Source organism: Ptychodera flava, chromosome 7 (assembly GCF_041260155.1).
Source record: "Ptychodera flava strain L36383 chromosome 7, AS_Pfla_20210202, whole genome shotgun sequence".
Classification (NCBI taxonomy): domain Eukaryota; kingdom Metazoa; phylum Hemichordata; class Enteropneusta; family Ptychoderidae; genus Ptychodera; species Ptychodera flava.
In genome coordinates this window covers 18,643,663-18,669,659 of record NC_091934.1, presented here as the reverse complement: position 1 = coordinate 18,669,659, position 25,997 = coordinate 18,643,663, and the positions used below count along the sequence as shown (strand labels likewise).

The window sequence follows — 25,997 nt, the reverse complement described above, 5'->3', positions numbered from 1 at the left end:
ATTTACAAGTATTAAAGAAAAAAAGAAAATTGTTTTCCATCGCAATGAAGCGAGAACAAACGCTGCGTGCTATATTATCAGGCGATCAGTCCCAAAGCACTGAAGCGGAACGCCTCCAACACTATTTCAAAATTTTGTATTTTCCTAGGTAAATGAAGCACTCTATTTTGATAAGGATAATGAAAGTATTAAACTAAAACTACGAGTGTGATGTGCAGAGTTAGAAATTGAGACAAACCGAGTCAGCGGACAGAAACACCAATTTTTCTGAATCAACCTTTACGCTTTCGTCAGCAATGAACGATTTGTGTTCTTTCGCGAAGTTTTGAACCCTTCCTAAAGTGAATTGTTTTTCTGCCAACTGTGATGCCATAATATTTAAGTTGTACGCGTTACTGTGATCTAAAGACGCACAGATTTGCTATTCTCGCATAAAATAGTGCCATCGGTAGTTCCTTTACGCGATAGAGGTATACGGATCGTAAACGCTTTTAAGTATAGCAAATATTGATTAAAATGCAGTAAAACTAAATTTAAAGTGAGTAAAGACATTATGTCAGATATATCAGTTTGCTTATTCTTGATGTGAATGAGTCTATTTTCGAGATAAAAGTATATAAAGGGAGCACGATCGAGTTTGTGAAAAAATGTTATTTGTCAAATATGATACAGTGTTTCTCTGCATGTTCATTAAATGGGTCAATTTCTGCCCCATTCATCAAAATTAGGGGGCAGACTTGACTTTGAAGGGGCAGAAACAACATAAAGCAAATTCACAGTTCACTACACTAGCTTGAGTCACTGTCACATGGGCGTATTTAACTTGCTGTGTTTTGTGCGCGATTTTCACGCTGTCAGTAACTTTTAAAGGGCAGAAATGGCTCGAAATGCGCAATTTGCGCAACTGCGCAGTCGAGAGAAAATCCTGATATGCCACTACAACTTTATCTAGGATATCACAGAGGCTTGGCCATGAATCATTCTATTACATTATGACATCAAAGAGGCAAAAGAGATTGGCCGTCTTTAATCGCAGATTTAAAAAAAAAAATCCTTGGTTACAACATGGTCACGACCATGGTTACTACTCCACACAAACCAAAACCATTGTTTATTCGAGAACGGGTCCGTGATCTCAGTATTTCCCTGAATTCCAAGGTTGCAGACATTGAACGAAACATCCATCGTCCACGACATAAGAACAAAGGATCTATCTTGCATATATACAATGGAAAAAGCGATCGAGTTAGGGGGCCTCCCCATTGTTATTGAAAATATAAAACCCCACAGACTGTAAAATGTTCTGTGTCGATCCAGCGTTCCTCATTCTCGCCACATTTTCAACATGTACACATGGCAAAGCCATTTTCAGAAAGAAAACGAGCTCGAGCTTTTCCTATAAATTTTTGTGACTGCGTGTTGTAACACTTGCCAAAAAGGCCTGTTAGCTGCACAATAGCATTACAAACAGCAGATTCTGGATGATCTTGCGAGTCTTGCGAGCAATATGACTGGCACTTTGTAGACAGGGAGCAAGGAAAAATCACGAAAGTCAATTTCTTTGAGATAATGTTTTATTCAAGAAAGATCGGTAGCAAATATTTACAAATAAACTTCAATGTTGTTAAAATTTTCAAATAAAACATGTAGCTATTGGCAATAACAACACATAAACAAACTGGAAGACATTTATAGGGGCAAAAATAATTTGAAAATGAATTGAAAAAATAAAAACAAAAACACTGCGGAAAGTAAGGTAGCACATGAACTATCTGTTAAAAAAGACAAAGTTTGCCATATTTTGCCAGAGATGCTACAGTCAATTAGCTTGTGACTACGGGGTTTGTGTGCTGTTATATAGTCAGAATAACTTCGTTGTTCTAGACTTACGGTATAAAAGGTATACAGTCACCTGTAATCTAAATATGCCCATACATGGTCAAAGGGGCGTTCCTTGGTATTCAAAATGCCCATGTGAGGGCGCTGTTTTTAAAAAGCGTCCACCCGCTTAAAATCTGTGATTGGTTAGATTTTCTCTTTCCATGGTAACTGTGGCAAAATTGGAACAGGTGACAGTATACCTTTCAACTGTTACAATACTTCACCACTATGCTGCTTTGGAGGACTCATTTTGAAGCCTGTGGACTAAATGAAGTTTTCCCGTCTTCTTTTTGTGAACTGGAAAATTTCTTTTTTCCCCCATAGTGAACGCAGGGATGGCGGCCATTTTGAATTTCAAAATATCGGTAAATCTTAAGTAGTTTGTTTCTCTAGTACCAAAATATGCAATATGATCCCAAACTTTTATTCTTGAGTTCAAGAGAAAATAGTTGCAAGTTTCATTATGGAAAGTATGAGCAAATGTTTAAATCTTTCAGTTTTGAGGTGCGTGCTGCTTTAAATTCAAAACAAGTTGAAGCAATTGTGTCTATGATATGTATACACAGTATACAATAGAAAGAAAACGTTTATACTTCTGTTCTGATGAAATTGACTCATATGATAGTCGCAAAAAACAATATATATACTTTTTTAAAATAGTGGCATATGCAAAATGCATAAAATAATTTAAATTTGATGATATTGACCTTGGCATATTTGGAATTTCCTACTTTTCATTGGAATTTTTGTGAAATCTGTCTTAAGTTAAAAGTCGACTTCAATTTGATATGAACAATATTTACACTGACATTTAAAAATTACAACTTTATTATGAGACATCTTTTAAAACTAAACCCTCTAAACATTTACATCAAGAGCAACTGACCGTCATCTGTGTCATTGTAAATGTATACTCTATAATTGGTAACTCACAAAAGTTGCCATATATCATTTTACTAACAATGTTATTTACCTGTGAGATTATAAAAACTTAAAACATACTCACTGGAAATATGAAGACTTCACAAAAATTACCGTCATAAATCTTGTCTATTTGCCACTAGCTCTCTGTATCATGATCCACTCAGCATTGTATGCAAATCCACCATACCCCTTCTCCCCTCCACCCACCCTAGTAGAAAATAATGAGGCTAAGCCATCGAGCAGATGGTAGCTAAAACAATTATGACAGGCCATAAAGACATTAATCTGTGTAACAATCAACTAATTTCCTGAAGTGGTATAAAGCGCTGTAACAGTAAGAGCAGATTACATTTTACAGTCCCGACCCCTGATGTCACAATGTAGAATCAGGTCTTGTAACGATCAAATAATAACTTAAGAACAAATAGATGTATACCGTCACTTAATTAAAATCACCAACTGGGCATGCCCTGTACGAAGGGTACTTATAGCCATGAAGCACAGCTTCCCAATGCACTGGTGTAGGTGACAGTGTTCCATTACATAAGAGCAGAGAACAACCGTTGAGCAGATCGAAATAGCAAACTGTTGCTAAATATTATTACTGATTAAGGAAGCGATATTTACTGCTGTCAGATATCTGGATATACCTATATGATTCTTTATCGTTTTTGATCATAAAATTGATAGTAAAAAAGTAATACGTGTAATACAATATCCCAATGCCTTTGAGTGAAAATTGTAAAGGTCTTGTAAAATATTTTGGACAAATATTATTTTTTCTGTATCTGCAAGTTAATTGTGAAATTATGATACAATTAGGAATTAGTCCTAGAAATCGCTGAGGATCAGGTACAATGGACAACACATCTGCCCCCTTCCCAATAACCCCCCCCCATCCCACACCCCCCAGAAAAATTCCTCCAAATATTACCAAAATACTTCCTATATTATACTCCCCAGCAATTTTTCATCATATCTGCAAAGTTCTGATCATCGTCAATTCCAAGACTAAGGCCCTCGTAGTAGTCTTCAAAGTCAATGTAGGAAATCTTATCTGAACGTTTGAAATACTGGAAGGAGTCCAACAGACTGTTTAGCACTTCCTCCTCAGTAGCATTCCCTGAAAGACAACCAATCAAATCTGTTACAGATGATGTCATACTTTTTCTTCATCCAAGACAACCAATCAAATCTGTTACATACATGATGTCACTTATTATTCATAAAAGATACCCAATCAAATCTCTTAAAGCTGATGTCATATTTATTCAAATTATTGTAATCTTCTTTTCCCTCAAACATTTCAAAAGCAGGTGAAACGTACACTATCTGCTTACTTATGGTTTGTGCTGACAACCACAGTTACTCAAATGGAACCACAGATAAATTGTAAATACAGGTTAGAGGGGTCAAATGTCAACCAAAGAGCTGAAAATCACCCCCACTTTGCAGCAAACAGAGCTAGGATTGTAAACATACCTGCTACTACCTGTGGATGCTTGCGAGCTGTGAAAAATTTCTTGATATCGTTGAATGTGATGTCTCCCGTCTTGTTAGCGTCAATCTTTTGGAATACCTGGAATATGATAACAGAAAACAGATCAGCTGATCAATTAAAGCCGATTTAGGATTTTGTACTTGATGAGGTTTATGTAAAACATGTATTGCCTTACACATACATATTTGCCTGTAGGGGCAGAAATACATAATCACACCAAAGTTGTAAAATAGTGGTTTTACAACACTGATAATATATTAAAACCATAAGTAGGTCTCGCTATAAGTAGATGTCAGAATTGTGGCTTTTGAAACTGGCTGTTACCATAGAGATAGAAGTGAAGCTCATTGACTCACCTTTCTGACCAAGGTTTTCCTGAATTCATTCATTTCTCCAATGAAACCTCGTAAAAATTCACCATAATCTATCTGGCCATCTCCATTCTGGTCTAAGACATGCCAAAATGATTCAAATGTCTATAGTTGGCAAAACATAAATAAATAAATAAATAAATAAATAAATAAATAAATTAATTAATTAATAAATATTCTTAACCATACTGTTGTCAGATTTTAGGTATGTAATTTGTAATTTTCTGCATTCTGTGGCTTACAGCGGTATGTATACGTTGCATTATAACTAAATGTTGAACCCCTTGACCTCCACAGTATAGTATAACTGCTGTACCAAGCATTTCAATGGAATTTTCTGGCACTCGAGATATACCGCAATTCATAGTGGCACCGTAAATTTTCGCAATTCAATGAAAGTCATGGGGTTAACATGTAAAGAGTTTCTGTTGACACAAGTGCTCCAAGGTTGTGGAACAGGCTGCCTATTTTACTGCGTTGCAGTGAGAATTTTAACATTTTTAAATCAAACCTTAAAACTTTTTTATTCACCGAATGACTTTTTATATCATACATTTTAAATGCCTTTTCACTTTTTATCAAGTTATGTACAGCGCTTTGAGATGTGTTTATATGGAAAGCGTTTTTCAAGAAATAAATATTATTATTATTATTAAGTACCATACTTTTGATAAGGTTTTTTCAAAATCTATAAAAACACACGCTTGAAATAACTAATACCTATATTTGATCATGCCACACAAGTTGACAATCTTTCCTTTAATATATCTGACAACTTGATGAAAATAGCTACAAATTCCTTTGGTTAAATTTTGTAAAATTTCACAACCTCCAAGGCACACACATGTATTGTCTGTCCTGAAAATAGTAATTGATCATTAAAAACTTTGCTTCAACGTGAAAATTTGACTTTTAAAGTTGATCCGCAAGTTTTAAAAGATGTGTGAAAGAAATAGATAAAGCAACTGTTGACACCAGATCTCACCTCTTGATCTATGTTGATATGATAGAGTTGAAGAGCTTTCTGTAGTTCTGTCTTGTCCAACTGACCATCTCCTGACTTGTCTATTTTTCTGAAATGCTGACCCAGCCCTGTGAGAGTTCTCACGCCACGTTTCTTCAACTTTGACCTCACTTCACCTGAAACAGATGATATTTGGAATAAGTGACATTACACAAAAACATAAAAGAAATCAGTTATCAAAGACATAGAAAGAGACAAGACAAAGATAGACAGACAAACAGACAGACAGACAGACAGATTCAAATACTTGATCATGCCAAAAGAGTTGAAAATCTTTACTTCATACATGTAACAACTTGATGACAGAGCAGAGCAGAGCATACAAAATTTTCACCTGAATATTCCACTTTGTTTTAATCAGATTCTAACCACCTTATTACTACGACTTATATAAATATACATAGACACATTGACACATACAAACAAATGCATACATATTATACGCACCTACAATATTAAATAAATAATTAAGTAAATGAAATCAATCAATCAATAATTGAACAAATCAATAAATCAATAAATAATAAAGAATTGAACAAACAAACAAACATGCATGCAAACAAACAAACAAATAATGATAATTATAGTGATAATCAATGCAGGCAAGGGAGCTAAAAAGCTGAGATTAACATCAACCGATGTCATGAACAGATAAAGAAAAACATGTACTTCTTATATATTTACATTTATGTTGCCATCAAAATGATTGTTATTCCTCATTCTTTGTAAGCGGGCATGTCTTTTTATAAAAGAAGCCCTTCCCTCTTTTGAAAAGGCCACTGAAATTATTAAAGAAATTATTAAAACTATGGAGACTGGCGGAAAGGTTGAAATAAATCTGCAGGCGTGGTTTACCTTGTACTTTCAGTCGTAGTTTCAAATCTTCGTACTCTTGTTTGGTGAATGGTGGCCTCATTTTCAACTCGTAAGACTCCCGGTCCATCGGAACTCTGCCGTTAAATCTACAGAAAACAACAACAGCAGTTGCAGCGACATGTCTTCGCATAATGAGTTGTGAACCCTCTGATATTATTTTTTGAGCAAATTGGATGATTTATTTCAAAACCTTCCTGATTTAAGCTCAACAGTCATCAGATTTTTGGATTTTAAGTGAGACACAATTTTGACATTGAGGTTAGAAATCTGTTGATGCTATGGACTTACATTTATATCCTTGAATGAAAATTGTCTGAATAAGGTCATACAAAGTTTGTATTCTGAGATTTGGGATTATCCTAGAGTAAGCAGAGCACACAATTTTTTCCACTTTCTTTTAATCAGTTTCCGGCCACCTTATTAGTTTGCAAACAAAGGCAATAAATCTGAACAATGTTTGACAATTTTCACCACATTTTTTTACCTTTCCTTCCCATGGCGCAATAGTCCATCCAAAATCAAATAAATGTCAGGTATACTAGTACGTGAAGGTTTGATTTGATGTGAAATGATTGCAACGATGAAATGTGATGTGACCGGTTTGTGCCTGTCACAGCAAAGTTCAAAATCAAACCAAAAAACACAAATTTATATTGCAGGGGTGAGTTAATACACTAGTCCAACCTCATGGCCTGGCACTTTTTCTGTCCAAGCTAGCACTTTTTTGCATCTACTAGCCTCGTAGATTTGTGAATTGAGAATATTGATGGAGAGAAAAAAAACTTCTACAGCATGTACTTACACAAAATGCATTTCATTGTTAGATAACCAGCAGCATACTAGCAGAATGTTTCAAATGTACAACACTTTCTGATAATGGTTAACTTGAACAAAATGAAAAACTGTCGGGGCTGAGGGGCTAGTGGATTTTCTGATGCTGGACTGGTACTTTTTTGGAGCTACAGGCGTAGAGGCTAGTTAGTGTATCTGGAAAGGATTGCTGACTCCTGTATTGGCATTGTGAAAAATCTGAGACAAACCCGAGTTTACATACAGTATGAAGAAAAGTTATAATTTACAACTCAAATTATGAAAGTCATATACATATACGACCAGCTGAATCTTTGTACAGAAGGTACCACGAGGGGTTGGCCTGCATTTTGCAGTCAGTCTGACGGTAGAGGGCGATATTTAAATTTTGCAATACCAGCACACACATACTGTAATATAAATGTGGATATGATTATCAAAGATCTACTTACACAAAGTTGGCTTTGGCTTGCTCGTCAACGTCCGTGATGCGCACCAATAACACAGGGTGTTGCTGTACCGATTCTGGAAGTGTTGGCTGTTTACTTGTGTCAAACGTAAATGTAGAACCCTGGAACAATACAAGCGTCATTTTTGTTCACTTAATATTGGCTTGTTTCTGCACAAGACAAGCGACCTAGTGGCGGACAAAACTCCACTATGGTATGTGGAGAATAATTATCTTTGACACATGTGTTGATGAAGGTGGGAATCTTTGATAGCTCATTTCAGGATGGCCAGACAAAAAATGTCAAAAATAGCTTCAAAAATACACAATTGAAGATTTCATCACAATTTGAACATATCACATTAAGATCATCCCTGAGAACATGTCAACTAAAGTTATGAGACGAGTAGATTTTTGAGAGACATAAATTGCTCAAACAATACAAATACTGCAGATTTCATCATAATTTCAATACATCATATAAAAATAACCCCTAAGAACCTGTATATCAAATATCAAAGCTATAAGATGAGCACTTTTTGAGAAACACATTTCACATTTGAACCAAAATGGCGAAAGTTGCCCAAAAAATACAAAATTGTAGGTGTCATCATTATTTCAATACATCATAAATAAGATAACTCCAGGTCCAGATAATTATCAGGTCTCATGAACAAATGTACAGTTACAACATCACAGCACAGGCCCTCAATGGTCTGTCATCACATAAAACAAAAGACAACTCTGACCATGTGATGATCATGTGATGATCACATGACCTATGAATGTACTTGTGTTTTCAGAGGATGCCTATTTAGAATGTGGGAACCTGACTTTGTCCCTGTGAATGTACAGCATACATTGAGCGATATAACCATACAAATGAAATGAGACCCCTAATTCCCTGTATACAGGTCCACATTCACCATTGATAACAATGGGTTTGGATCAAACCATGGTGGTGAAGGGGTTAATGCATAGATAAATTAGTTTGCAGGACCTTTGACAGTGATGGCATGAATAACAAATCATATCCATGCAAACATAGTAAGAAAACGGCTTGAATCCCGCAAACTGGTCTGTCTACACAAAGGTTCATGAATTTTTGTTTTTCTTATGATGATACTATGTTACAATACTTTTGAAGACTTGCAACTCTGTGATGAATGCTGATTATTTACGAACAATCTTCTCATAAATTATTCTCCAGTTGCTATGGTAACTCACAGGGAATATGTCCTGTATTACATAAGGCTGTCCCGCTCTCCTTCCGATCACATGACTGTAATTTCCTCTCTGAATAAATGGCAGTGCTGATGATCTGAAACAAAATGTAAAGCAGTCATTACTTTTGGTAAAAATTTAATCATTTCTTTTTCCAAACAACACACAGTGAACATTTCAAAGGAATGGAAACAAACGCTTGTCTTCCCCTAAGTCTTCAACTTTTTCAGTTTTATGAATCTGAAAGGAAATCACTCTTTGGTTGTTGATAAGAATGTCTCTTTGTGATTGTCATTACAGGTCCAATGTCATCTATTAATGGGTGTGAAATTCTATACTACAAGATAAATCATGTTACTACATTCTGTCATGTGAAATGACTGTTGATGAAAAAACTTTGTAACGATGTCAAACATTGGGAGCTATCATGATGCATAACGGCAGAAGTTTTTCCAAAATTTTGAAGTCAGAAAGTAGGACTTTATGATAATTCTATTGGGCCAATACGTCTTTTACCCCTTTCCTGAAAATTCCATGGCTTATTCCAGTTGTGTTGGTATGATGGGTAAAATCAGCTTACAGGAATAAGGGTAACTACATTTTCAGATATCACTTCATAATAAACAGAGTGGAACTGTAGGAAATAATAGATATGCAGTACCATTCTTGTATGTGGAAAACTTTTAGCATAGAAGTACAGAATCTCGATATAGACATGGAAATTGATCAAAATGGGATTGAAAACTTGAATGAATTTACAAACAATTTTCAAATAATTACAATAGATCATGAACCACTAATTGTTTGCAATTGAACTAATTACCATTTGTGATTATATTGATGTCCTGTTAAGCATTATCCTCCAAGGTTACCTGCTGCCAACTGATGTACACCACAGTTCAATTACGGCACTTACTAACTAACAAACATTATGAAATGTTTATTATAATGACTACTTACTTTTTCCCAAACTGTCTGTATTCATATATGGTCATGGTGTTGTCATTCATGAAGTAAAAACCACACAACTCTCTGTGTGCATCACGACCATTTCTGTTTCAAATAAAACAGAAATGCACATAAGTATAATATCTAAAATTGGAAACTGCATCAGTGTATGTATTTTGGCATCACACAGGGACAGTTTTGTCTTCCTTAAACCATGTGCAATGGTAGAATACATACTTTAACCTATGTAAGAGTACAGTATTTCAATTCTATCTTAGAATTGTAGGAGTTAGATTGCGTACTACTGCATGGTTCTACTGTTGTTAGACTGTGTATTGATAGTGTTCTACTATTCAGATTGTGTACTAACAGGGTTCTAGTTTGACTGTGTACTGACAGGGTTCTGGGCAGACAGACTGTATACTGACAGGGTTCTAGTCAGACTGTGCACTGACTGGATTCTGGGCAGGGTTCTAGGCAGGCTGTGTACTGACGGGTTTCTAGGCAGACTGTAGGCAGACTGTGTACTGACAGGGTTCTAGTTAGACTATGCACTGTGAGGGTTCTAGTTAGACTATGTACTGACAGGGTTCTAGTTAGACTATGCACAGACAGGGTTCTAGTCAAACTGTGCACTGACTGGATTCTGGGCAGGGTTCTAGCTAGACTGTGTACTGACAGGGTTCTAGTTAGACTGTGTACTGACAGGGTTCTAGTTAGACTGTGTACTGACAGGGTTCTAGTTAGACTGTGTACTGACAGGGTTCTAGCTAGACTGTGTACTGACAGGGTTCTAGTTAGACTGTGTACTGACAGGGTTCTAGTTAGACTGTGTACTGACAGGGTTCTAGTTAGACTATGCACAGACAGGGTTCTAGTCAAACTGTGCACTGACTGGATTCTGGGCAGGGTTCTAGCTAGACTGTGTACTGACAGGGTTCTAGTTAGACTGTGTACTGACAGGGTTCTAGTTAGACTGTGTAATGACAGGGTTCCAGTCAGACTGTGCACTGACAGGGTTCCAGTCAGACTGTGCACTGACAGGGTTCTAGTTAGACTGTGTACTGACAGGGTTCTAGTTAGACTGTGTACTGACAGGGTTCTAGTTAGACTGTGTACTGACAGGGTTCTAGCTAGACTGTGTACTGACAGGGTTCTAGTTAGACTGTGTACTGACAGGGTTCTAGTTAGACTGTGTACTGACAGGGTTCTAGTTAGACTGTGTACTGACAGGGTTCTAGTTAGACTGTGTACTGACAGGGTTCTAGCTAGACTGTGTACTGACAGGGTTCTAGTTAGACTATGCACTGTGAGGGTTCTAGTTAGACTGTGTACTGACAGGGTTCTAGTTAGACTGTGTACTGACAGGGTTCTAGTTAGACTGTGTACTGACAGGGTTCCAGTCAGACTATGCACTGTGAGGGTTCTAGTTAGACTATGTACTGACAGGGTTCTAGTTAAAATGTGTACTGACAGGGTTCTAGCTAGACTGTGTACTGACAGGGTTCTAGTTAGACTGTGTACTGACAGGGTTCTAGTTAGACTGTGTACTGACAGGGTTCTAGTTAGACTGTGTACTGACAGGGTTCTAGTTAGACTATGCACTGTGAGGGTTCTAGTTAGACTGTGTACTGACAGGGTTCTAGTTAGACTGTGTACTGACAGGGTTCTAGTTAGACTGTGTACTGACAGGGTTCTAGTTAGACTGTGTACTGACAGGGTTCTAGTTAGACTATGTACTGACAGGGTTCTAGCTAGACTGTGTACTGACAGGGTTCTAGTTAGACTGTGTACTGACAGGGTTCTAGTTAGACTGTGTACTGACAGGGTTCTAGTTAGACTATGCACAGACAGGGTTCTAGTCAAACTGTGCACTGACTGGATTCTGGGCAGGGTTCTAGGCAGACTGTGTACTGACGGGTTTCTAGGCAGACTGTAGGCAGACTGTGTACTGACAGGGTTCTAGTTAGACTATGCACTGTGAGGGTTCTAGTTAGACTATGTACTGACAGGGTTCTAGTTAGACTATGCACAGACAGGGTTCTAGTCAAACTGTGCACTGACTGGATTCTGGCAGGGTTCTAGGCAGACTGTGTACTGACAAGGGTTCTTAGACTGTGTACTGACAGGGTTCTAGTTAGACTGTGTACTGACAGGGTTCTAGCTAGACTGTGTACTGACAGGGTTCTAGTTAGACTGTGTAATGACAGGGTTCCAGTCAGACTGTGCACTGACAGGGTTCTAGTTAGACTGTGTACTGACAGGGTTCTAGTTAGACTGTGTACTGACAGGGTTCTGGTTAGACTATGTACTGACAGGGTTCTAGCTAGACTGTGTACTGACAGGGTTCTGGTTAGACTGTGTACTGGCAGGGTTCTAGTTAGACTGTGTACTGACAGGGTTCTAGTTATAGACTATGCACAGACAGGGCTCTAGTCAAACTGTGCACTGACTGGATTCTGGGCAGGGTTCTAGGCAGACTGTGTACTGACAAGGGTTCTAGCTAGACTGTGTACTGACAGGGTTCTAGTTAGACTGTGTACTGACAGAGTTCTGGTTAGACTATGTACTGACAGGGTTCTAGCTAGACTGTGTACTGACAGGGTTCTGGTTAGACTGTGTACTGACAGGGGTTCTAGTTAAACTGTGTACTGACAGGGTTCTAGTTAGACTGTGTACTGACAGGGTTCTAGTTAGACTGTGTACTGACAGGGTTCTAGCTAGACTGTGTACTGACAGGGTTCTAGTTAGACTATGCACTGTGAGGGTTCTAGTTAGACTGTGTACTGACAGGGTTCTAGTTAGACTGTGTACTGACAGGGTTCTAGTTAGACTGTGTACTGACAGGGTTCCAGTCAGACTATGCACTGTGAGGGTTCTAGTTAGACTATGTACTGACAGGGTTCTAGTTAGACTGTGTACTGACAGGGTTCTAGTTAGACTGTGTACTGACAGGGTTCTAGTCATACTGTGTACTGACAGGGTTCTAGTTAGACTGTGTACTGACAGGGTTCTAGCTAGACTGTGTACTGACAGGGTTCTAGTTAGACTATGCACTGTGAGGGTTCTAGTTAGACTGTGTACTGACAGGGTTCTAGTTAGACTGTGTACTGACAGGGTTCTAGTTAGACTGTGTACTGACAGGGTTCTAGTTAGACTGTGTACTGACAGGGTTCTAGTTAGACTGTGTACTGACAGGGTTCTAGTCAGACTGTATACTGACAGGGTTCTAGTTTGACTATGTACTGACAGGGTTCTAGTCAGACTGTGTACTGACAGGGTTCTAGTTTGACTGTGTACTGACAGGGTTCCAGTCAGACTATGCACTGTGAGGGTTCTAGTTAGACTATGTACTGACAGGGTTCTAGTTAGACTGTGTACTGACAGGGTTCTAGTTAGACTGTGTACTGACAGGGTTCTAGCTAGACTGTGTACTGACAGGGTTCCAGTCAGACTGTGTACTGACAGGGTTTTAGCTAGACTATGTACTGACAAGGTTCTAGTTAGACTGTGTACTGACAGGGTTCTAGTTAGACTGTGTACTGACAGGGTTCTAGTTAGACTGTGTACTGACAGGGTTATAGTCAGACTGTGTACTGACAGGGTTCAAGATGACTATCAAATCTCATATGTAAACGCTAACATGCAGGGATACATGTACATCACTATGCTCTAGATCATGAAGTGGCAAAGATGTACAGTACTATATTATTGCATTGCATAAAAGTCGATTTTTCACTTTCACACTATGAAGAAACTTCATGTGTAATATTGCATAAACTTCATAGTTGCAATAATGATACCTTGCTTACCTTGTAAGAATCCTGGCGTTGAAGTTTAGTCTCTTAGAGAGTAAATTTTCTGTCGCGGTACCCGTGGTCTTAATTCTGGAATGGAACAATATGCAAAGATTATGGAATTGAAAGTATGCACAGTGGAAACTAAAGAAATACAGTGAGTGGTGATAGATACTGGGTACATGAGAGCGAGAGAGAGAGAGAGAGAGAGAGAGAGAGAGAGAGAGAGCATCACAGAGAGAAAAAGGAGAGATAGGAAGAGGAGGAGGAGGGTGACAGAGAGAGAGGAAAATGAAAAAGAGGTGAGGAGCAAAAAGACATAAAGGAAATGGAGAGAAATTAAAGCTGCAAGCAGCACTGGCCAGGTCATCTGGAGAAGCCATTTTTAGGTTTTTGGAAAAATCCAATATGGTCACCAGGTCACGTGACCATTTGAAATTTGTATACCCAGTACTCATAGGTACCTATTAGCCCTACAAGTTTTAGAACTTTGCAGTAAGCGGTGTTTGAGTTCTAGGTCGACAAAAAAGTAGCGGAAGAGGAAGAAGAAGAATATTGAACTCTAGTAAAAGCAATAGGGACGGCTTGGGCCCCTAATAAAGCAGACAATGTGAAAGGAAAGAGGAGAAATCACGATGAGAAAAAAAAAGCTAGAAAAGGAGAAGGAAAAGGTAAGGGAGACAAAAAGAGGGAGGGGATAATGTATCTGTGTTATCAGATGGTATACTTACTTTGATTCATGTAAAGTTCTTATCCTTCCCCTGCCACCATGGCTGCTCATCGGAGCTGAATAGTTTTCATTCTGTTCCGGATCACTGATTACTGCCCTGAAAAAATATCAATAACAGATCACTGATAAATACCCTGAAAATATCAACATACCTCAGATCATGGACCCTGGAATGAGATTCTGTGTTTACCTGTCATGAAATGAATACCAGACTGTACACTTCTGCTGGGCCTACCATGTTTGTTTTCCGGCCTAGTGACATCGCTGACTGCAGAGTTTCTGTCTAGAATTCAGTGAGGGATGGCTCTGTATTGTCTATGTTCAGCATGGGCCACTGTACATTTCTGCATGGTATTGGTTGATATGAATATTCGTGACTTAAATGTGCCCTATGTATGATATTCTAAAGATGCCCAGATTAAAACAGAAATGAACCTTGCTTTGGCTAAGGGCAATTCCACAAGTATTAATCAGAGTATGTTCATTATATCATACAGTGTAGAGACCAGATTGCATAGACAATTGAATATAAGTGAAATAGTCTGCTTGTAAAAAGAAAATGACTGATAGCTGTGCACATAATGTATATCATGAATATTTTTATCATAATAATATACACACATCAAAGAAAGTATCTATGTGAGTACACAGGCATCTGTACTGTGTACAGAACATATCTAGTGAAGATGAGAAAATAAATGGGTTTCTGTGAAAAATTACAAAGTACATACAATATTTTTTTCATTTACCTTGATAACTGGTCTACCATGACGGTTTCTAAAACTTGGTATTTTCTTTTCTCAGCAGCAAGATCTTCCTATGAGCAATAAATTGTAGAGTTTTTGAGTCACAAAGGAGTTACAAAATGCTGCCAATGACATTGTGGTATAATTAGAAGCCACGTCCACCTTCACTACAGATGGGAAAAACCTATAGGGTATTCAATGTTCATGGAAATCATAATTGAAAATTGCAACTATTTGACATTTGATGTCAATCTTTGTATCTCACTGCCTCTTGCATTTTCTTTCAACAAAACCTAGAGACTGTGCTTCACATATGATTAAATTGCTATGCACAAGTGTAAAAAGGAGCGTAGTCCATAAAATGTAATTCACGTATTATGTAAATATTGTAAATAATTGAATGCACTGCAGTATGTCAGTCATATGCTGACAGTATTTTGGAATTCAGACGGAACAAGAAATCCATTATGCCGCCCAAAGAAATCGAAGTACTGGTGCGTATACTTGTACATCATTGCTAACTATACCGGTAGTACCATCCACAAATTGGCTGCTGCTGGTAGAAATAAAAATATTTCTCCTTCACTTGTGATCTGGATCTACAAATGTTTGGTTCTTTTAGGTCGCAATCACAACATTTGATGCTTCAAAGTAACAATTTTGTAATTCTTGTGGCCAAAGTATCTGAGAATCTGTTTCGTCAATGTGGGACAAACATTTAGTGTTGCATATAATGATGTATATGAGGCAATATCATCCGGATATCACAGAAGTCACAGAATTTCTTGAGCTAGGTTACGTTCATTAGACAAAACTGTCACACCAATCATGAATTTAGTTTTTTTTTTAATACTTACTGCATCTTTTTTAAGTTGATTTTGTTGAGCTGAACTTTGACCCCAAAGGTACGTCAAAACGTCATCATCTTGAATATTTACTTGCTCAGTACTACAGGGAGAAAAGTAGACAGCAATAACATATCAGTCAGTGCTAGTTATCAACTGATATGCTATCGTGACAAAATACCTGATGTGATATTGAAGAAATCGTTTTCTGACTATGGTATGAAAAAAATCTAATCATAACAAGAATAAATCTAAGAATCTCTGACATTCAATCAGCGTCTTCTCTACCTATGGAATAATCTGGTCTTTTTCAGAGAAAAAAACTGACCAATGCAATAAATAATGGACTACATGTAAATGGGTTTAACCCTTTCAGTGCCATGGTCATTTTTTGTCGCCTTTACAAAATATAACCCTGTCAATTTTTTTCAGATTTTTGCCAAAATTTTTGATAAAAAACTTGAGCCATTGAAGAGTGATGTACATTTGGTCCAAAATTATTTCAAAAAATACAGAAAAATTAATAAAAGTTGGTAAAATGTTGCACTAAAAGTTTGGTTGGAAAAATTACAGCAGTCAAAGGGTTAAAGAAGGCTCCACATCTTAAATGACCATATGATAACATAGAACATTTTACATTAGTTATTTTCACATTATATTATGATCCTGTTTTGCTTAAACTTTTTGGTATTTCATGTCCTGCCTAATTAAGTATCATGGCTTACCACAGCTGGTAACATTTGCTTCGTTCAGAATATCATACTACGAACATGACATGGGCAGCAATGGGCCTGCAAACTTTTAAGATTTCTAATATTTCAAATAATTTACATGCAAGAACTACCTGAATTTCTTTTGTAGTCAGCCCTGTACCAATACATGCACTTACTAGCAGGGGACGGTATGAAAAAATTTTCTTGAGGCAAAAAGACCATTTTTGAGTTAGTGGCCAATCAAATTGGCTCAGGGTGCACACTTATTGTGATATCTGGACATCCAACAAAACCATCTATTGGTATGGCCAAATGCATTGGCACTATTATGTCATGAGCACCACGTCATCAGTCCACATAGACCAAATTTTGTTGTTGTATGACGAGCTATTTGCAGACAATCTGGGAGTTTGTCAGATTTATTGATGCACCATATATGTATCTCTTTTGTCGCTGTTGCTGGTTGGGCAATTTTCAAATTTTGCAAGTCACCGGCTTGATACTTTCATAGCCAAATTCTCACCTGTCATTGTTTTGCTGCGCTGGTTGTTCTGTTGTCGTTTTTACAGCGTCTCCTTTAGGCTGTTCCGCTGCCTTCTTCTCCACCCCCTGGACATAATCTCGATAACTTTGTTTCATTTCTGTCTGGTACTGTTTGTACTGCTCTTTGTATCTTTGAGAGGGAGGAGGTAAGTTTTCTGGCACAACTGGTTCATCCCATCCCTTTGGCTGTCAGAGAGAATTTCAAATCCTAATATTATCAAAATCCTGATATTTAATCACTCAATAGTAAAAGCAACTTTTTACTTCGTCAATAATTTTATAAAAGAGAAAACATCTAATGTTCAATGATTGACATATATGATAGAATTTTTATGACAAAGCATGTGATCTTGGTCGATTGATTAATTTGTAGCAACATCTCGCATTGTGTTTGTTTCATACAATACTCCTTCTTTTTGTGTTTTATCGGCTGACACAATTATTTGTCCCCTGATCAGAACAGAATCACAGCAAAGTCTCAACAGTTTTTACCAAATGTTAGAACAGTGATTACAATCAATATTCCTGGTCATAACGCCACTTTACCATGCTTTAGAAAACACTACGAACTACTTAAATACGAGTATTAATACAGTAAAATCTTCATTCAAAGTGATTTGTAACATTATATTTATTTATCATTCAAAAATTTATATACCATAAGAATATTTTTGGATTACAATTCAGACTGAATCCCATCCCATAACATTGCCATGGGATTTATACGAGCAAAGCAGACACATGTGGGACTTTCTTCACAAGTACTATGAATACCTCAAAGTAACATCAGAGAATGAGAGCCATCTGATTCCTGCAGGACTTTGTCCCAAAACAAGGGAGACTTATTCACCAGAAAGTGTACACATGAATACCACATTAAGTAACTTGATATTCAAGAAATTATTCTCACCTTTCTCGCTGATCTGTGTGACATCTGTCTCTCTGAAGGCAGCTGTTTATTGGCTGGATAGTGAAGGGCAAAGGGAGTGTTCAGTGGAGTACCCCAACTAGAAAACAAACAAACCATTAATTTGAAATCTGACGTCAATGGTACAGGTCACGATCGTTTTGAAATGATCATAAATTTTTGTTAGAAGAAAACAAACATATTTCAAACTTCAACCAATTGTTAATTTACAACAAGTATAAAATATAGTCAACTCAGAAAAGGTCACGGTGACCTTTTTTGAGTTGATGGAAAGGTTGAGAAACTAATCTTTGAAGCCTTTGCCAAACATGTTGAATTAATCACTGCTTGAACTGTGGATATGAAAATTCAATATCTCAATGAAATGTAACCATCTGCAAATAACCAAAACAAAATTAGATCTGAGATTTTAAAACAGATGATACAAATCATTGTTTCCAAGACTGTACTTGTCATCAGAATTGGAACTATCACGACAAACTTTATTTCAACATGTTTCAGCAAGAACTGCATGTAAAAGAATGACAGCTTACTGCAAGAAATCTATAAGTTGACTCTTGACCCCTTCACCACTTGACAGTGGTACATTCCTATTGAATTCAATGGGGTGGTTGAGTCCATGAACAGAAAATGGGGGTGAAAGGGTTACAATCTGAGAAATTTTCTGAACGATACAAAGAATATTCAAGTTCACACGAGCTAAAGAACTAGATTAAAAATGGATGTACAAGCAAAAGGAAGTTTACAGAGAAACAGTCTTATCAAAGATCTTCATTTACGCTGCTATTACACATTACAGTTATGAAAAAGGTTTTCACTAAAAACCTTCTGGTACATACAAGTGTGCCCATCATCAAATTTCTGTCAATCTCTCTGTATGTCCCTGTTTTTATTAATCTTGAGGGTTGAACCAAATCGAAATAATCAGCATCACCATAGGGGCTTCATGGGTTGAAAAATCTCTTGCAGTGAATATGAGATATTTACTAGATCAGTGAGAACTATGTCTGTGCCCGAACGGTAACTGATCATTCTTTTTTTCCCTTTCAATTCATATTTGCGATGCTCAAATATATTTAATGAGTGAAATAAATTCAATTCAATTTTTCAAATACTGATCTTTACGATATGGGTACATTTACTGAAGCTACGTGTTTTTAGTGAAAACCTTAAAATTTTATTTCACAAGAAAAGACACCGCTCTTATCTGAAGCAGTCAAATTACTACAAGAAGACTTCAGAAGATTACACTACAGAGGAATGAAAAATACAAACAAAATTTGAATTGAGATTCGAGGATTCATCATAACCCTACCCTTCTTTACTATCTTTAATTTGTCCGTACATATGTAAGGCATGCATTCAAGACAAGCCTAAAAGTACAGTACACATGTATTTCTGTTCAGACTGCATGTCTATAGGGAAGATCACACGTCTTGTTGACCCTTGTGGTGTACATGCATGTGCACATTAGCAAAAAAAAAACATGTAGCATTTCAAAAGACAATAATCTGGAAGCTACCACATACTCCTGTGAACAATGAAAGACAAGGTTTAAGATATTCCCCTCAGTAAAATACACATGATTGTAGTGTATTGGTACAATACCGGTATATCAGAGTACCTTTGCCAGCCCCTAATTATAGTAAACCCTTACTTAAGCTCCATTAGCCGTAATTTGTACAGCATGTATCTTAAAGTGTTTTTTTCTGTCTGTAAAACTTATTTCTCATTTAACTCCTAAAATCATGCTGAAATACCCAGGATTTAACTTACTAACACAACCTCATTGTTTGTAATGTCCAATGATATCACTGAAATTTGATATTCTTGTGTGGACCAGAATTCATTTGTCAACAATAATATTGCTTATTGTAAACAATGTGTTGTGCTTCCAGGCTTTAACACTTTTTATTTTAACATAATTCAGGGGTAGATCAGGAGAATACTACAGAAATGAACTTATTTTCTAGATTAAAAATAATCAACATATCACAAAAAATTACAGATATTGTCCCTCTAAATGTACATGTATACATGGGTTATGCCATTCACTTTGTGAGCATGTATTGTGGAAAAGTGTACTTTGCCTATCAGAGGTCAAAAGTCATAAACCCGGACAATTCATTGACATCAGGCATCTTCTCTGAACTGGAATTTTACTTGTGAGTGGCATCTTTGTTTCTATTAACGGTGGTTGGATGTACCAAAAGCAAAATAACAGCTGCCTCAGAACTGTACTTGAGAGATGTTGGTAAAAAATCACACATGTGTTGCTATGATGTACACATGTGAGACTCTGGCTCGGGGTTGTCTGCAAATGACTGCATTGTTCACTCATTGGAAGACCGTGACTCAGAGACACAGACATGTGTTTGGACTCTCAAATCTTTTCTGATCTACCATTTGTGGGGGCTCGTTTTAAAAGTCTTAGAGTAAGAAACATTTTCAGTGTCTTAGTTTTTCGAAAATTGAAAATTTTATTTTCTCTGTAAAGTTAACACAGGGAAGGTGGCTATTTTGAATTTCAATATTGGTAAAGTGAAGGAATTTCGTTTCTGTGTTACCAAAATTTGCACAGTGATCCCTGATTTTATTCTTGATTTGGAAAGAGAATGGTTAAAATTCCATTGAGGAAACTTTGAGCAGAAGTTAAGTCTTTCACTTTTGAGGTGCAAAATACCGGTACCTTAATATGCAAACATATTTGTCCACAAATTTTTATTACATTCCTGGAAACTATGCATGCAAGAATGACAAAAATACAACTTGACAGGCCATTGGCAAATGCTATAATGAAAATTGGTGCAAAGACTACATGCTGCAACAACAGCCACACATGCAACGCAAGTAAAATTTGTCTGAATTTTTAGCAAAGTTGTCCAATGAATTGTGGGGTGTACAGTGTAGCCACACATTTTGTGAACAAACCTGCAACCGCAAGCAGCCCTATTAACTTGCAAAGCACCACGCAAGTTAGTACGGCTTGTTTTAATATGACAGGATGCCTTGCTGTACACAAGTTCCTGTCATATTACAACAAGTTTGTTCACGGTGATAGGAGAAATATGACAGCATATGAAGTACACAGATCACGTAACATACCTGACAGTACTTGCTGTGTTCGGTGTGTCCAGTTTATCCTCTTTGTACGGCAGTGGATGATTCAAGGTGTTGTCCTGGTCAACCAACCGACCGAGTTTAAGAGCTGGCACACTGCAAATAACAAGAACGGTCAGAAAAGAGACAGAGTAGGAAAAAATGTACATTTATTGTTCTGAACTAAATTTGCCTGGCTCATTTGCTGGGTCTAACTCACTGAGTTTGTGAAAAAAGTTGCACATGGTTATTCAAGGACGACTTACTGAAATGGTTCATGAAAACATACAAGAAATAAAATAAAAATTCACTGATTCAATCGCAAAAAATATGCATTAATGTTGCCCTATAGCCAAACAAATGCAACCATTGCCACAATTTCTCAGAGTGTGGTCAGTTTATTTATTCACACTGACAACTTTTTTAAAGTTTTTGTTGAGAAATTTTAGTTCAACACACTAATCTATCTTTTTGCACTCAAAAATCGGAACCTACCAGTCTGGTCTATCATGGTGTTGTCTTGTAGCTTCCCTGGATTCTAACCGATGTTCTCCATCGCCGCCGTAATTATCATGTGTGTACTGTTGAACAATATCTGCCTGGTACTTGGTTGTCTGTTAACAAACCAATGATCAGATCATGTCAATGACAAATTAAGGCTTATCTTGCATGATGCAGTCATCCTTCCAGTGGCTGAAGAAATACTTCAGCTTGAGGGGCCCATATTACTGTATGATGAGTAATGACATTTACATGTGGCATTTAAAGTGTATTGCGTGAACAATAATACTTGTTTTATTGTAGTTTAAATGGGCCGGGTTCGAGGCTGTGAGTGGGACGGTCTCCGGACAAGGCCACCTAATAGTTAATCAGTATTGGCTCGACCTCAGAGCGTATTGCAGTTTCAATGCAAAGTGAGGCTGTCACAAAAGCTCCCTGCAAGCTGGTTATTTGCTCTGATCATATTTCTTGGAAGCTGACCTCGGTGCAAATAAGTTTCAAAATGAGGGCTAGGGATTTAGATGGGGTAAGTTGTTAATGTAAGGCGTAAAAAAATCTTTCTAGTAACAAGGAAAACAGAATAGGTCCTTCGAGAATTTTTTTTATTTCAGTGTGACCAATAAAGAAACGGTGAAATTCAGCAAAAATCATGCATGAGTTTTGAAAATGACATAAAAAAGTTTAGGGTCGGAGTATTTAAATAGGGTAGGTTGGGTTACTGGAAACATATTTTTTACAAGTATTTAGCCTAATGAAGAAGTGCTTGGTGATAGAGACAGGCCCCATGCTCACGTGTTACTTGCAATACTACTCAGTTGATCGTGGAAAATTGTAAAATACACATTACTAGATATTGTTTTCAAATAAGCAATCATATGAGCTGAAGAGTACAGTGTTTTCCAGTCTGATTACTGTAAGGTATTGAAATTACAGGACCTGTCTTGGTCTAACTGAAATGACAATGTAGAGATACCAATAAAAAGACATGTATATACATGAAGTATCTTCTTCTACATATACTCTTCCTTTCTTGCGTTTCTCTCACAGTCGCTTGCGGTGAGAAAACCCCAATGATTGTAGAAAAAATGGATGTTTTGTAAGAGAATTGCCACTTCACATCATAACTGCCGTACACCTGAAAGTAGCCATGCTATGATTGGCTATCAACTGGTTGTGTGCGATCAGTTGTTCACATTTGTGTAAACTAATGGGCTGTGTGTATGGCAGCCATGATGTGATAGTGACATCTTTGTGTTGAGAATGGAAATCACATCAAAAATGCATGGATGATCTATTTTGATGGAAATAAGATAGCTGACATGAATTGACACAGAATGGAAGCCATAAATGCTGGTTCCTTGAATAAATTGTGCCTTGTATGCAATGGAAAGCATGTGTGTATCACTTCGATTTTTCTATGTCAGTAGGGGTGTTCGCCGTGTATTGAACATCAAGCGACTGTGGTTTCTCTCATACCTGATAGGCCCCTTGTCCCTGTCTTGGTGCATTCGGCGTTGTGTACACGGAACTTCCTGATCCCTTCTTTGCAGCAACACCTCCAGCCTTGGCACTGCCAATCTTGTCATGTCTGGGCGTTGCTTTTCCATGTATGGACAAATCCATGGCATCTAAGTTCCTGTGATTCATTACAATTTTATTTTTCCGATATGTTGCTGATGATGAATAAACTATTCCATAAGGAATTGTAATCTTGAATTTGGAACGACGAACTACAGAATATTTTATGTGTGTGTTAGATATATACAATTTGTTTTGAACAGGGGCACTCAGTAAAGTCAATATGTGAGCTTTGGAATATGTTTATGATGAAATTTCTTCCTTGTGTACTGTTCACCACATATATGTATGCATAGAATATTACCTCCTTGAGTTATAATAACACGATACCTGCTCATGATTTGTGTATCTGTAGCACAGCAGAGTGGGAATTGCAAACTAATGTATCTGTACTGTTTAAGAGTATACATACTGATACTGATAAATACTGAGAATGTAGACGGTGGAGAGGAATATGTATGAATAGACCATCTACAGACAGATTTACCCTAACACTTAGTAACAGTGGATGCACACTCTACTAACTGTGATATCGCAGCGGTACTTGTGGTGTATATCGAACGCACTCGGGTCATTGGGTCATCGCCACAGTTCCTGTTCACAGAACTGTGGCGATGACCCCTACGACCCGAGCGCGTTCGATATACGCCACAAGTACCGCTGCGATATCACAGCTACATTTCTACATGTCATGAATTCCACACCCTGCTCCAATACCTTACCGTTACATTGTCATGAACCATCAACAATGACACTCCCTAGACTATTGGCTCCCAACCAACTGGACCCAGATCATAGCATCGTAGTTGCAGGCAGTATGCCCTGCTACAACTCATTTCACTCATCGAAAAATGTGTAGTTCCTTATTTAGTTTGTTTCACATACACTTCATGATGTACATAGGCTTATGTATATTTTGAATTAGATCTACAATGGCCATATAGTTATGACATGTAATATGTTATCTTCAGCAGGTTGCATCATGTTATTAATTTTTTGTCATGTTGTGATCCTCGAGGGGCGATAGAGCTACATGTAGCACTACCAGCTTGAGTATAACAATGCCCAACCAACTAATACTGGTGCATTTTCGTTCAATGTCAATGCAGCAAAATTCTGAAAGTCCATGCATGTACTTGAATTTTGTTTAATGACTATAAGAATGTAAACCAAAAAATATAATAAAGTATGAAATCATGGAGTGCAATTGACTTGGGTCAAATTGGCACGATTGGTATGGGGTGACAGTCTAATTGACCAGCTTCCATGACAACTTCACTCAGTCTCAAGCATACCATGTTGAGGGACCGTGAGCATGTACAGAACCGGGGGGGGGGGGGGACTTTAGTTTTACAAATGATAATTGCATGCAGTATGTTCTTTGGAGGAATTGCATGCAGTATGTTCTTTCCGATGGAGGAAGACAGTCTCCGATGAAATAGACGGTGTCAAATCACATGTATCGAACGAAAATATCCGTGAAGATAAAATCTGATTTATGAAATACAGGTAAAATCGATCATTGAAGTTGAGAACGATACACAAATTTCACACTCACGATGTAGAGCTATACGTGCCAGTTTGCGCATGTATAATGGAAGGAATTCAATTTTCATTTGTGCAAATGCAATAGAAATATGGGTACCAGTGGCATTTAACGTTAATCATTTACAATAGAACACATTCATATATTGAACAAGCAGGATCGGGAACTCGCTGACCTGTGTCAGTGAAACGAACCGGTTCACAGCTGATATGAATCGGTCTATATTCTGTGTAAACACTCATGATTACAATTATAGCTACTCGATGGATAAGATTTGAAAATGAACTCACCAAAATGATGTTGTATTATGTATGATCGTCTGGGCAGTGTTACGGTTGTGTCATTCAAACAAGTTCAGTTGCCAAAGTTACCAGCGGCGTCGGCCGCCATTTCTTACTCTATGGAGGCATGTGCAGTTAGAGTCAACTTAAGATTCAGATTCAGATTCAGATCAGTGGGTTCAGATGTCCAGTGCAGTTACTGTACATGCGCATGCTATACTGTCTCTCTGAAAAGTAAATCCTCAGGTTCGCTCAAAGCAGCTCCTACTTCAGACTTCCAAGATGTAATGAAAAATAAATAATTGTAAGCAGTAAAGATACTAATCCAAACTAAAGTAATCTCGCTCATAATTCATCTGGTTTTACAGCCGAATTCTTTCTATTTATGCTATTATTACTCACTGAACATCTTTATCCCCTAAACACTGGCAGCGCTCTCACTCTCGTTCCCGTTTGTGCATGAAAGTTGGTGATACGATGGTGAGAGCGCCGTCACTGGTTGGAGTACAAATTAACTTGTATATTGTAACGCATGTAAAAATTTGTTCAGTTTTATACTCACTTCTATAGTATCTTCCATATGTCCTTTTCATTTTCCTAAAACATTGATCTGTGCAGTATGCTTTTGAAAAAAGTCCTGGATTATACGGCAATTTTAGTATAATATCCTGTCATCACATTAA

At 37.4% G+C, this 25,997-nt stretch overlaps 1 protein-coding gene across 3 annotated transcripts; it reads right to left on the bottom strand.

The window, feature by feature from the left end:
- Positions 1 to 1,566: 1,566 nt before the first annotated feature.
- LOC139136936 (calcyphosin-2-like) lies at positions 1,567 to 25,445 on the bottom strand. Of its 3 annotated transcripts, XR_011553273.1 has the most exons (19): positions 25,324 to 25,445; positions 23,386 to 23,545; positions 21,904 to 22,022; positions 21,415 to 21,525; positions 18,292 to 18,388; positions 17,362 to 17,567; positions 16,138 to 16,228; positions 15,284 to 15,351; positions 14,536 to 14,631; positions 13,820 to 13,894; positions 10,020 to 10,112; positions 9,063 to 9,156; positions 7,840 to 7,958; positions 6,557 to 6,663; positions 5,663 to 5,817; positions 4,663 to 4,782; positions 4,288 to 4,384; positions 2,101 to 3,928; positions 1,567 to 1,912 (listed from the first exon to the last, which is right to left on the bottom strand). XR_011553273.1 is itself a non-coding variant. In XM_070704797.1 (18 exons), exons 2-18 carry the CDS (start codon positions 23,530 to 23,532, stop codon positions 3,756 to 3,758), a joined length of 1,968 nt encoding a protein of 655 aa, XP_070560898.1. In that variant the 5' UTR covers positions 23,533 to 23,545; positions 25,324 to 25,443; the 3' UTR covers positions 1,567 to 3,755. The 3 variants fall into 3 exon arrangements, 2 of the variants coding, with proteins under 2 accessions (XP_070560898.1, XP_070560899.1); XM_070704797.1 differs by having other exon boundaries at positions 1,567 to 3,928; positions 25,324 to 25,443; XM_070704798.1 differs by lacking the exons at positions 21,415 to 21,525; positions 21,904 to 22,022; positions 23,386 to 23,545; positions 25,324 to 25,445 and adding an exon at positions 19,625 to 19,671 and having other exon boundaries at positions 1,567 to 3,928.
- Between the last annotated feature and the right edge of the window lie 552 nt (positions 25,446 to 25,997).